The 15,161-nt window shown below is 26.0% G+C and overlaps 1 protein-coding gene across 1 annotated transcript; it reads right to left on the bottom strand.

Annotated features, from left to right (window-relative positions):
- Window positions 1-7,635: 7,635 nt before the first annotated feature.
- On the bottom strand, window positions 7,636-10,658 carry LOC109818159 (uncharacterized). The gene is made up of 2 exons (XM_020383562.3): window positions 10,444-10,658; window positions 7,636-7,988 (listed from the first exon to the last, which is right to left on the bottom strand). Exons 1-2 carry the CDS (start codon window positions 10,552-10,554, stop codon window positions 7,761-7,763), a joined length of 339 nt encoding a protein of 112 aa, XP_020239151.1. The 5' UTR covers window positions 10,555-10,658; the 3' UTR covers window positions 7,636-7,760.
- Window positions 10,659-15,161: the final 4,503 nt, after the last annotated feature.

Below are 15,161 nucleotides of genomic sequence, written 5' to 3'. Positions count from 1 at the left end.
CTAGAGGAGAAAAGTAATCATATAGAGAAATTTGGGAGAGAAAGGAGCTCATAGACCCAGATACCTTCTCTCTAAAACTTTCCTCTAAAAACTCACATGCTCCTCACTGCCCACAACCCCTATTTATAGACATTCTGGAGTGGCCCATTCTGGGACTCATCCAGAGCGGCTCATTCTCCATCCAGAACGGCCCGTTCTCATCTAGAACGGTCCGTTCTCCAACTAGAACGACCGTTCTCCCTCTAGAATGACCCGTTCTCAACTACAATTTACAGGTCAATTTAATAGCTTGGAACGGCCCGTTCCAGATTGGGAATGGCCCATTCTGGGCTACTAAATCACCTATATTGGACTTTCTAAAACAACTAGCTACGTTACACATATAAGTTCTTTAAGATATTGTATTGTAAGCATTTGGAGTTTTTTTTGTTTGTGTTCTTGACATACATAGACAACATAATGCATTTTATGTTTTAGTTCTTATACTATCACTATTTTTACATTATGGTCCTTATTTTTTCTTTATCCACGAGAATTGAGCTTGGTACCATAGGGTTTACAAACACTTGTACATCCTACTCAACAATTCAGCTAGACCCTATTGGTTATGCTTATGCCCTCTATACTTGCACAAATGTTAACTTCTACTCTTTGTATTTAGAAATTATTTGTTTTAGTCTTGACGAAGGCCTTGTTTATTTTATACTTTTGTCCTTATCATTACCTCTCTCTTTTCTTTTTTCTTTTCTCCTCTTTCTCTTTCTCCTCTCCCCTATTTGTTTCCTTCTTTTTTTTTCGTCATCAATGTCTTTCTTCTTTTATTTTGCAATTTTGTTTCATTTAATTTCTCTCACATCAACTAATTCTCATTAACCTTAAATTAGAGAGTTTTGAAAATGTAGAATTTACACACACTTCAATTTATAAGATGAGTAGCGATTTGTATTGGTGCTCTTTGTAGTAGTGAAACTTGTTGCATCATTTTAATTTCACTACATAAAATGTTTGTGTATTCAATGCATCAAATTCTTGCTACATTGTTTTAATCATTTAATATTCCTTTAGCATATTCTTGGGTATTTTAGCAAATCCCTACCACTATAAGAGTGCTCATAGATTGTAAATCACAAGTTACCGAATCTTGACCAAAAATGCATTTAATCATTGTAATCTCAAAACTATTTGTTTTAAGGTCAATGAAAATTAAATGATGTAAAAGAATTTAAATGAAACAAACCCACAAAATAAAAGGAAGAAAAATGTGCTAGGGAGGAAAAAAACCAATAAAAAAAGAAACAAAGTGGGGAAAAGTAAATAAGAGAAAGGAAAAAAGGGTAAGATGTTGATAAAGGCTGAAACATACATTAAAAAAAATTGTATGTATAGGAAAAAACGAAGAGTTTTTAAATTAATGAACTAAAAGTTAAAATGGTATAAGTGTAGGGACCAAAATGTAAAAATAGCATAAGTATGGGGACTAAAACATAAAGTGTAACAAATGGTGAAAATAGACTAGGATTAGCTTACTTTTATAGGTCTAACCTTCATTGAAAATACATAATAATATGATCTAATTATTTGTCATAAGCCTATTTAAGGTCTGGTTTGACCTATATAAAAATTTGGCCTAACTTTATTTAAAGACTTAGTTTGTAATGATTTAACACAAAAATAAAAGAGAAAAATAATATATTAGATTTTATGAAAGTTGTGTTTAACTTGTTTATATGATATAAATATACTTTAGGATATAATTAACATTCATTATGATAAAGATCTCTAAATAGTACATAAATTTATAAGTTTCACTTTTTTATATAAGTCAAAATGTCTAACATTTAAAAGGAAAAATAAACTATAATTTTAAAATTTATAACAAATTAGATATAATAATAATAATTTATTTTGATTTTTATTTAAATAAATTGGTCCATTAGGCCTAAAAGGCTTTATATATGACCTACACCCTAAACTATTTTAACTAAATAGGCTTTAATAAAACTTTAGCCTAACCTATTTTATATGAAAAAGGTTGACCCAATCCGAGCTCGATATAGGATAAGTCATAGACCTTATTAGTGATTTGTTTGTCTTACTTTTTTTCTCCTCTAAGCATAACAAACGTCAATGTCAAGTCATTATCAAATTATCTACTACTAATAACATCTTTTTATAAAAATGATAAAGAGAAAAAAGGAACTAGAAATGCTTGTAATAGAACTAAAATAAAAGGATCTAAGCTTTTGGACTGAACGATAAAATGTTAAAACCAAACTTAAGTCTTTGATGAAAATCATCATCAATATAAAATATAAAATATAAAATATATCGTATTAATCACTATAAACAATAATCGGAAGTATACTTGAACTTATGATAATAAGAGAACTATGCGGTTTGACCTTCCAGATCAACACGTATTCTCTTGAGAGAACCCTTTAATTATCTCTCTATTTTTTCTCTGATAATGGGATGTCAGAAAAGAAAAGAACGTAATGTGATCTGGGAACTTAACTTATTTATAGACAATCATAAGGTCTTTTAGTATTTCTATTTTTATCCATCACAAAATAGAATTACCTTTTAGTTACCACACAGTAAAATTTCATAATCTTTTCATATACATAACTGCCAAAATTATTTATACGTCATTAGATCACTTTAATTTGGCATAACCTTAATTATATATCCTTAATATATAATTATTCATATATAAAGCCAACATTGGATTAAGGATCCAACATAAAATTTGTATAATTATAAAGATTCACAATAATTAAACCAAATATGAAATAAATTTTTGTAGCTAAAACGTTATTCAGTTAATCTTGTTATGTCAAGATGATTGATAAATCTTCTGATGAACAAGACACATGAACTAAGATTATTACTTAGTCCATAATAATAAACAACTTTAGTGTAAGATTATTTAAATTACTGCCCAGTGAAAACTTTTATTACCTTGTATACTAAGACATGTTGGGTATCATTGCATATGATGAACTTAGAACAACTAGTTAAATTATATGTTTAGCTATAATTAAATTATTTTTAAATTTAGCACATAAACATATTCATTGCTTAATCTCGTGCATTATATTGCTCAAGTATAACTCAAGCTAGTCAATGAAATATGAAAATGATCGTTAAGCATATATGTTAATTGATAAATAATAACATATGGTCAAATGCATGTCATTTTTTAATATATTTAAAGTTAAAACAATTTATTATATTATTTTAACTAAAGTTATTCTTATTAATTAGAAGTATAAAATAAAAAGTATAATACATCTATCAGTATTCTCATTTTTTAAACAGATTTTGATTCGTAAAAAAAATTCCGGCAAGAATCAATCCTTTTTAAGGGTACTTATTTCTTGTGCAATTACAAGAGTATTTATGAGTTATTAAAAGAATATTATGAAAATTGTACTGGAGATGTCTTGGGACTGATAACATATTGGTCACCAAGTACTAAGTGTTTGGAAATTTCACATGTATTCCAGCATTGTCAGTTTGTCACTGAATACGTGCAACCATTGGAGGGCTTAACTCTTCTCCCATTTGAAAGTGTTGTGTACCATAAATGTCTTGAGGCTGATAACATATCGACCCTAAGTACTAAGTGTTTGGAGATTCCACATGTATCCAATTACTGACATTGTGACTAAATACGTGTAACCAGGTATAATTTGACTTCAATAACACTCTCGTCATACCACAAAGTAATGTTCCACCGTTAAAGTTTTTAAATATACTTAATGAATAAAGCTTTAATGGTAACATTTCTCTACTTATAAATATACTTATAATTAATCACTTATATATTATTAGTATAAATTTTTTTTATACTAGTAGTTAATCAGAGTCGTTAATAGTGTCTTTTCATTTGTTTATTTAATTAAATTAAAATAAAAAAGACACTATTAACAACTCTGATTGTATAGGTAATTAACTTATATACTTATATCAAACTCTTATGAATTAATCACCTATACATTGTCAGTATAAAACTTTTTTACACTAGCAACTAATTAGATTTTTTAATTGTATTATGTCACTATAAATATATTTATTTTTATTAGTAACATGACACAATTAAAAGATCTAATTAGTTATCAATGTAAAAAAACTTTATACTGATAATATATAAATGATTAACTCAACTTTTATTAGGTATGTAAAAATAGTATATACTCTATTATTTTAAATACTTACTAACTTTAACATTAGAGTTTTTTTTATAGATACAACTCACTTGATCCTTAGAAATAAAAAATAAAAAAGTTGAAGATCAAGAATCACTTATTAATTAAAAACTTCTTGCATTCATTTTCCTAAAGGTGAAAAACCTTTTAGATCATGTGAGTAAAATTAGCCTCTAAAATATTAGATCGAATAATACTCGTGTCAAAAAATAAAAGGAATAGCACAGAGACTATTGGGACAATCAAGTGAATGTTAATGGAATGTACTGCCATCAAACCTATGAATAAAAAGGCATATTCCCAAGCAAATACGATATTTCCCCTTATTGTTATTCTATTGAAAATTTTATTGACTCAAGACATTGAGATGTTTCTTTACAAGAAAACCCCTTCAACTACCAAATATTTCATTGAATCCCTTGCCATTAAAAATTAAGACCTCCATTGTCCGGCAACTTTTAACACCCCTAAAATATCACCCAGATGGCGATGAATTCCTGACGATGCCAATGCGATAAGATGTTTCTCAATAAATGGAAAGTTTCCAAAATCATGCACATTTATAAATACAGGCACCAAGTATAAGTCTTTTCATCAGCCATTCTTGTCCCCACAGTATCTCGAGTCATGTGATCACGTCTTAAGATTTCATTATGATAAGAATTGGTAAAAGGCTGCTGAGACCAAATAAAAAAAAAATGTTAAATTACAGTACGGTGTCAAATTTATGAATCACATATTTTTTTAAAGATAAATTGTAATGAATTAGATGAAAATAATATATTAATTTATTTAAAATTTATTAAAAACAAATTTAAAAATTTAATTCACCTAATTTATTTAAAGATTAAAAAAATCTAAGTCCTATACATAAAGGTAATATTATAAAAATTTAAAAAAAATTAATTTTTTTTTATTTATAAGTTATTACATTCTTATAGAATATTTAAAATTGACAACCAAAATTTATGTTAAAATGATCTTTTAAAATCTCAATTCATAATTCATGATATATATACCTCCATATATTAATAATATACCTTATTATACTTTTCTTTTTCAAAATATCCTTAATTTTTCCAAGTACTTGTTGTATAATAAGTATTACATAAGGAAGAAGTCTCACATTAACCAGTATTGTCTTTGGAGAATGGTTTATATATCAAATTGTGATATAAGCATAAAAAGAGGTTAGCAAGAGTGGAAAGGCTCGCGTGCATGTACAAGGGCCAAGTGAGTTTATTGTAGTATAAATTTTTAGCATCTTTTGAAATTGATTATTCTTAATATCCCATTTAAATGTCTTTTTAATTTTTAAATGTTGGAACTTTATTACACATTATTCTTTTTAAATAACTTTTATTTTTTTCTATGCCTCAACCCCTTATAAATAGGTGTCTCTACTGAAGGGGAAAGGCATACTAAGCATAGTTCTATCTCTTTTTTCTTGCACATCTTCTCCCTTTTTCTACTCTAGGTTCTAAATTTTCTTCTTGCTAGTTTTACGGTCTCAATTCTATTTTGAGATGTTGTTAGTCCTAAGAATGCCTCAGAAAATTTATTTGTTAACTAATTTTAATATAATACTCACCCTCTTTCACACACACTCCCTTCCTCTCCCATTGTCTCCAAGGTTAATTTTTTTTAAGCACTCACATCCCTTTCATACACACACCTCCTTCCTCCATTTTTCAAGATTTTAAAATAGACTAAAATTTTATAATTATAATATTTTTTTTTTAAAAAATAGAATTTTAAGATTCTCGTGTACCCTTCCATTCACTTACACGCAATTTTTGTAACATATGTTTCAAAAAAACATTTCTTAAAAAATATTTTCATGGTTTCGAAAAGTATTTTCTAAAATACTAAAAAAACATACTTCCGAAAAGTTTTTTTCCAACTAAAAGTATGAAATAAAAATCTAAGATGAATGGAATATCATGAAAATCTAAGATCAACTATATATCTTATGAACACACTTGCGAAAAATTCATGGAGCTATTTCTTTTTTAAGTGTCAAATTATTTGTTGTGTATAAGTCATAATAAATAAATTACAAGAAATTATAAATGAAAAATATAAGGAACAATAAATATATAGTAAAAAATTAGGATTTAAAGACAGATAAAATTAAAAGTGAAAAACTAGAATTTAAAAAATACAAAGATAAGATGTAACTGTCTTGATTGCCGGATAAAGAAATCAAGAACCAAAAAGTTAAAAAAAAAATCAAAAAAGATTGATTAGAAAATGAAAATTGTCTTTTTCATTTACCCTCTTAATAGTGCTAAGCATTTTTTTTAACAAAATGAGTGTTTATTTTCACTTTCAACTTTATCATTTTTAAATCCTAAATTTTAAATTTATCTTCATTATTAATGAAATAAATTTGTAAATTAATTATATAAATAAAAATATATAGGGTAAATGAAGAAAGACAATTTTCTTCTCTTTAATCACTCTTTTTTTTTTTTATTTTTTTCTTTTTCACTTTTTGGTTCTTGATTTCTTTATATGGAAATCAAGACAATCATACTTCATCTTTGTATTTTTTAAATTCTATTTTTTTCACTTTCAACTTTATCATGCTTTAAATCCTAATTTTTCACTCCGTCTTCATTGTTTCCTACTTTTTAAATTTTTAATTTTTTGTAATTAATTTAATATGAATTATACCCAACAGATAATTTGAAACTTAAAAGAAAAAATAGCTCAGTGAATTTTTTGTGAATGTGTGTTCATAAGGTATACAATTGATCCTAGATTTTAAAGGCATTCTATCAAACTTAATTTTTTTTTCATACTTCCAGAATTTTTTTTTTGTATTTTTAGTGTTCTAGAAAGCACTTGTTAAAATTATGAAAATATTATTCTAATTTTTTTTTTGAAACACATGTTATGGCAACTAGGTGCAAGTAGAAGAAAGGTATGCGAGAATCTTAAAAATTAATGTTTTGAAAGGAAAATCACAATTATAATTTTACTTGGATTTTAAATCCTAAAAAAATAGAGGAAGAGAGTATAGTGCTTACAAAAAAATTGAACCTTAGGAGTAAAGGGGGAAGAAGGAAGTGCGTTGTTTGGAAAAAATAAATTGAATGTCAAAGGAAAAAAAGGTTTACAAAGTCAAGAAATTATAAAATATTAAAAATATTTTGGAAAAAAATATAATAAAAGTGTATTATTAATGTTGGGAGGTGTATATCATGAGTCATTCATTAAAATCTCATATTGTAATTTAATAGATTTTGAAAAAAAATGTATGAATTACTAATTATCTATAAAATTAAATAAATGAATTGAATCTGATCAATTTTTTATTTATTGCAATGAATAGATAAAATAAATTTATTTATAAATGGATGATAGATAAATAATTTTTTTCACCTTAAATTAAAGAGAGAAAAGGAACTTTTGGGCATAATCATATTAAGTAGGACTCTTTTTATTGAGTGCAAAAATCAATAACACATAGGAGCATATTAGTAGCAATACACACGCTAAAACTCAGATAAATGATTAGGGAATAATATTGTGGCTAAAGCATTACATTTTGGATTTAGTACGAAATACAGTTGTGTCAAAGACTTTGAGAAAAAATCTTGTTCTTGGAATAGATAGGTTGGACTGCAATATGGTGCCAATGGTGTTAATTAGCCTCCTCTTCACTTCTGAATTTATGCCACCCATTGAAACTATCTCAGCATATGCAGCTGGTTCCTTGTTACCCTCAAAAGATATTGGCACTGACCCCTTCAATATCACCATCACAAACTGCACATAAATTAATATAGTCACAACACAGGCTTGAAGTTATACCATGAAAGACAAATTTTGTGCCATAATTATGAATTCGTGACTTCAATTGCTCTATGTACTGAGTTTCTTATAAGGTTTTTACAAATTTAAATAAACTCTCTAAAAATTTTCCTAATTTCTTTTATAAAATTTATTATTTTTAAATATACTAGTTTAATTGATCTCCATCACTAAATTAACTGTAATGATTATTTGTCTAAGTTAAGATAAGTTTAAATATTTGTATTTCTTTTTCTTAATTTAGCTGTCTGTGTCCATCTTTTTAGGTGGCGTTTCTGTTATTATTTTTGTCAAATATCCAATCAAATTTATCTGTGTGACGTGAATGAATGATCAGATCTCATCATAACATTAACTTGAAACAAATGATGGTGGGGTTACTGTGGGGATCCAAACAGATAATAGTTGGTGACGAGTCTTGAGGATCCATTCAGAATAAATAGTTAGTGCAATCAGTACACAATTCCACTTCTTCCACTACCCTCCTTCGTTTCTCTTTCACACGTGCTAAACTATTGGAAAGGAGAAGCTGGCAAGATCCATGGAATCTAACTATTTTTATTAACTTTTATTTAAGAATTTGATTGCTATACATTGTTGGAATTAATGGGAGGTCATTGCAGTGATAATTAAAAAAAGAGAGGAGATATTTGTGTAATTTTACAAAACTCTATAGTTGTGTCAATGTTTTTTACTTCACCTTTTATACTGCAGTACATATACTATTTTTTTTTACTTAATGATTAAATACAATTTTTATTCTAGCAAACATCACAATTTTTTAAAATTTTTATGACAAATTTATTCGATTTTAATTCTTGCATTCAATAAAATGGTGTGATTTTAGCTTTTTTCATTTCACGTTCTTAATTTTAATGAGACTGAAATTACATTATTTTATATTTATTAAATATAAAGACTAAAATAAAAGTCATTATATTTCCATACATGAAACATGTTTAAGTGTTTATTAAATTACTTAAACCTCATTCATTGGACTTCCCTTGCCTTAATTAATCATGACGACATTTGCAATATGGTTTCTTAAATATCCCATCGCATTATTTTATTATAGTGATCCAATTTCATATATGCGTTCAACAATATCAAATAGCACTAAAGTATTGCGCTCTACCCTCCCTTATTAAAAAAAGCCCGACAACCAAATTAACAATTTGATTTTCAATAATTTAAATATAAGTTATTAAAAGTAGTACTTTATTTTTATAAGAAACATAAAGCCAACTCAATGAAAAAATTATATATAATAACATATAAAAAATATCATTATAAATAATATATATATATATATATATATATATATAACATAAATCAATATATATTGTAGATTTATTTTATTCAATAATTTATGTTATATATAAATTTTAATGATCTAATCGTTAAATTAAAAAATTCTAATGTATAGATTAAATTTTTAAAATTATTTTTTTTATTAATTTGAATTAACGGATAAATTTTTAAAAAATTATAAACTTGATTTATATTTAAAAAATTTTAATTTAATAATTAATTTATTAAAATTTAATATAGATAATGATTAATGAATGAATTAAGTAGATTTAGTTTTATATCGTATATATAGTGTAGATAAAAATAATTTTTTAAATAATAAATATTATTTTAGTATAAAGTGTGTTAGTACTATATTTTTTTTAGTGACACTTCTTTATTAAACTAAAAAAAAAAAATAGAAAAACTCCAAACTTGCTGGACGTCAATCCTTTTCAACTTGTTTAATTGCCAATTTGAATCAGTTTATTTCATTTCAAAATGCTTTATATATTCAGAATGTTTCCAAGTTTGACTGACCTTATTCAACAGCCAAATTTTAATACAGTTTCGATATTTCGAATTAAACTGTATCACTACCATCATGAACCCACTTATTTCGTGATTAAATTTTAATACTGTTATTGACTAAAGTTCTTAAGCCAGTGAAATCAAATCCATTATTCTATACCAAATTGCATGAAACTTGGTATCAGTAACTATCAATAATTAGTTAAACTATGACAACAGAAAGTCAGGAAGGAAAAGGGGGGCAGTTTCTCATCTTCAGAGCAATCAAAAACATATCCTTCTGGACATTCACAGTTAACAAAAACATGTCAAACATAAAAGTAGTGTCCGGTTTTACATATTTTCCAAACCCCTTCCCTAAAGCTGCTAAACAGTTGAACCATTAACAAAATATAGTTGCATCAAAGTTAACAAAAGATCAAAGAAAGAATAACAATCACTTCCAAAAGCACCATAAATAATTGCCCAAATTAGAGGTAGTTATAATACTAGTAGTAAACAACAAAAAGGCATAATTACTCCAAAAGAACTTAGACACAGGATGAGAATTGAGATGAATTAATTGATGAGAGAGAGTAGTGTGGAATACCTTCTCAGGCTTGCCGATGATGGTGGAGATGGCAGTGGTGGCTTGAGAAAAGATGGGATCGATGTTAACTCCATCCAAATTAATGTTGGTGGAGATGTAAAGGCAAGGCATCTTATCTTTTAAGCTTGTGACTCAACTTCTCTCTTATTGGGAACCCAAATGGTTGATTTGAAGCCCCAGTTTATTATGGCAACCCCATCTTGTGTGTGTATATATATAGGTATGATTGAGTGGAAAGCTGACTTTCACTATTTCCACCAATTGGTAATGGGTTGCTTGGCTTGGACAGCAACATTCATCATACCCATTCCTTTTCATTTTCTTAAAAACTTAAATAATTGTTTTGTTGACTTGGTCCATTGTTGGTCTAAGGTCTAACATGACTCCATCCTGCTAAATAATGAAACAATGACACAAAGGGGTGAACTAAGTTCTCGTGGTCCTAAATTATTGTAAATTTTTACATCAAAGTTTGACTGTTATCAATAAAAAAAATAAGATTGTATATGTTTTTTAGCCATCGAACTTTTACTCCTTTTTTTTTAATTTATAATTTTGGAAATTTTCTTTTTACTAATTTTAGTTTCTTAATTTTTGTCGATTTTTCACTTTTAATTTTGAACTTTTTTCTTGGTAACATTTTGGACACTGCTGTCAAAATTTTTGTTAATGGACTAAAACAAAATAATTTTTGTTCGGAGACTTAAAAAAAAATTGGCAAAAATTTAAGGAAAAAATATATTGAATTCAAAAAATAAATATAGTTACAAATTTAATTTTTAATATAAATATATATTTTAAAATTATTTTATATTATTTCTTACCTTTTTATTAAAAATTTTACATTTTTTCTAATTTTACATTCTTATATGTTGACTATATTATTTTTGTGTGGCTATCCAACCATAACTTGCATTAGTAGTCAAAGTGAAATTTTTTTCACTCTCATTTTCTTTTTGTTGTCTTTGGATGTATATATGTCCGTGAGACCTATTATGAGAATAATGAGGCTGGAGACAAAGTTTGATCTTGTACTAGGATAGTTTTAATAGGATATGATATTTAATAGCAACTAATTTTTTTTTAGTTGATTGTTTAAAGTTAAGATTTATTATAGTAGTTAAATTGATATTTATTTTAATTCTTATTTCTTATAATTACTTTTGAACGTAATTTTGATTATTGTTTAGTTTTTATTATAACTAGATCGGTAACTCATGCAATGCTTAAAGTAGTTTTTTAAATTAATTCATAATATTATTAATAGATTATTTTGAATATATAATATATACATTGAATATATAATATATAATATACATGTATAAATATCATATAATATATAATATATCAATAACATTGAATATTTTAAACAATACAAATATTTAAATGACCTCGTTATATTGTGGTTAATAAATATTTATTTTTTAAAAAAATGTTAACTTGATAATTAATTTATTTCTAATTAAATAAATGACACATCAATATTGCAAAAAGTAATACAAAATAAATAAATAGAATAAATTTTATAATTTTAATGATGTAATTTAATCAACAAGTTTATATAAAAAATTATATAATTTAAAAATTAAACATAAAAATTATATTTAATTTAAATTTAAAATAATTTAAGTTCAACTAATCATATTATAACATTAAGGATAAGTCATTTTCTCAACTACCTGTTAAACTATTCACATTATATAAAACGTGTGTATAAGTGCTTTATCTAATTTTGAGGGGTTAATTAGTTAAAAGATACTTTTTACAAAAAATAATATCATCTGTTTAAAAAATATAAAATTTTAGTAGTAATAAAAATATTTCTTAGCATGTGAAAATAAATTAAATATGTATTGAAATAGTTCTGTATCCAATTTTTAAAATAGTACAAAATTGTACGATAAATCATGCATCAAATTTACATTTTCATAAATTTTCTTTTCTACATTTCATAAAAATAATTTCATTTCTATAATTTTATTATATATAATATCAATATATAACATAAATTTAAATTCATCTTCATAAAAATATTTCATTAGTTTTATATCAATTATGAGAAGATATAAAATAAGAAACTAATAATAATTTACTAAATAACTAATTTTAGAAATTAATACTAGTAATATAAAAATATAATTATATTATTTTTAATGAAAGATATAATTTACATGTGTAATCTTTTTGAGTTTTCAACACATTTCACCAACTTAGATTTCTATATAATAAAAGATTTTAAAAATATATCTAAAAGATTTTAGAGGAATAATAAAAAAATTACCAAGGTCAAAATCAAAATGTGTTCATTTTACAGGATTAAAAATATATTTAAATATTTTTAATAACAAAATATTTTAAAAATAATGAATTTTTTTTTTAAATTTGCTAAACTACTCTTATTCATATTGGAATTTCTTAAGTTTTTTTTAGCATAACTAATTAAATTTCTCTTATTTTTGTCTTTCAAATTATACAGTTCGATTTAAAGTTAAAATCAAAGGATGTTTAAGATGTAACCTGTCAAAACACATATTTCCAATATCTTTTTTATTTGATATACTTCAGTTGAATTATGAAAATTGTTACTTATATTGACACATAAGAGATTCTAGTAAATACAATCTTTATTTTATATTAACTTCATAACTTTAACAAAAAAATATTTGACTTAGTTGTTTAAGATTTTTGACATTAAATATACTATGAAGACAAAAATAGTCATAATTAATATTTTTTAAATATATGAGAAAAGAATAACAGAGAGAAAGAGATCAAAGCAGAAAGGTCACAACAAGATTTTAAAAACATATACTATATATTATTAATATAAAATTACAGTAAAATATGTTCAATTATGTTTTAAATATACAATAATCACAAAATATTTTAAATATATATAATATAAAAGTAATACACAAATCAAAATTATTTCCACATATTAAGTTTTAGACTACCATATATTTATAGTATGCATAAAACGAAAGGAGAAATTAATGAATAGGTAACTTTAAGTACAAAGGAGTTGAGGAGTGGTGCATATAAACGAGAAGTTTTTTTTTTTTTTTTTTTTTTAATTATAATTAAGGATTGTTAATTGAATAGACATTAAAAGGAGTTATTGTCATTAACTTATATAAATTAATGAAAAGTATTATTTTAACAAACTTGTATTTTATATAGTGAACTGTCAACATTATTTTTCATTTGAAAAAAATAAAAGTAGATTGAAGAACTGCTTCGCTAAATATATATATTAAACAGTTGATATTATATTAATATTTTTATTTTGATTCCTAAAATCGATTATTACTTCAAGAAGTTATGAAATCTATTAATAATTATGAAATTATAGCAATTAATATGAAGGGAGAAAATGAAGATATATATATATATATATATATATAGGGAGCATATCAAGTGAGAGAGAATTTATTATGAGAGATGAGAGGGTTAAAATATAATCCTTAGATTAATTAAATGAGAGAAAATTTGGGGTTTAATCAAGTGAGAGGAAATTAATCTAAGAGTTATATTTTAACTCTCTCATTGTAACACTCCAGTTTTTATTTCACTTTTTATTTATTTTAATAGAGGGTATTTTGGTAATTTTATAAAGGTGATAGGGGTGATTTAGTAGCTTGGAACGGACTGTTCCGGAATTGGAACGGGCCGTTCCAAACTATTAAAAGGTATATGATTTAGTAGCTCGGAACAGGCCGTTCTGGAATTGGAACGGGCCGTTCCAAACTACCAAGTTGCGTGTGAGTTAATAGCCCAGAACGGGCCGTTCTCAAGGTAGAACGGGCCGTTCCAGACTATTAAATATGCCTTTAACCCTAAATGAGAACGGGCCTGGAACGGGGCGTTCCCAAAATTATGGCCGTTGGGGGTAATTAATGAACACCAGAACGGGCCGTTCTGGTTTTGGAACGGGCCGTTCTGGATGTGATTTTTAGCCACGTTTTAAGGGTCCGGAACGGGCCGTTCCGGATTTGGAACGGGCCGTTCCGGCGTAAAAAGCCTAAAAATAGAGCTGTTTGCCACTCCAAAAAAAAAGCACACCTCTCATTTCTGATTTCTTTTCTTCTGCTCTCTCTTCTTTCCTCTACTTTCTGCTTCAAACCGAGGGGAACCCAGCGAGGGAGATCAACCAGATCTAGTCTAGATTCAGCTTCTTCATATCTAGGTACGGGGAAAAAGGGAATTATTTATATATAAAGTTACATGAGGAAATTGGGTAGAGGAAGAACCCCTTAGAATTATGAGCAATTTTAGAAATATTTCTGTTTGAAGAATTATTGGCATTATTTGGTTCTGTATATATTTAGGACAATAAATATATAATTTGTTTGTACAAATGATGCTCTAGGAGGGAGAACGAAATTATAGAAAAGTGCATGTAGGTTAGGTTTTGGAAAAATTGGATTATTTCTGTTTGAGGAATTAATTATACCATTAGATTCCGTATGTGTTGAGGATTAGAAATATATATTTAAATCGTAAGAATGATGATCTGGGAGAGAGAACGAAATTGTAGAAAAGTGCCTGTGAGCTAGGTTTTGGAACAATTAGGGGTTTTACTGTTTATGTTGAAATTATATTAAATTGGTAATTCCGTTGTTTATTATATTAATTTATGAATATCATTGTTATATTATTTGATAAAAATTGATGATTTAAATGTGAATTACTTGATACGTGTGAAACCCATTATTTTG

This window comes from Cajanus cajan, chromosome 3, assembly GCF_000230855.2.
Source record: "Cajanus cajan strain Asha chromosome 3, NIPB_CcT2T_4, whole genome shotgun sequence".
Lineage (NCBI taxonomy): Eukaryota > Viridiplantae > Streptophyta > Magnoliopsida > Fabales > Fabaceae > Cajanus > Cajanus cajan.
This window is presented reverse-complemented; position numbering and strand designations above follow the sequence as displayed.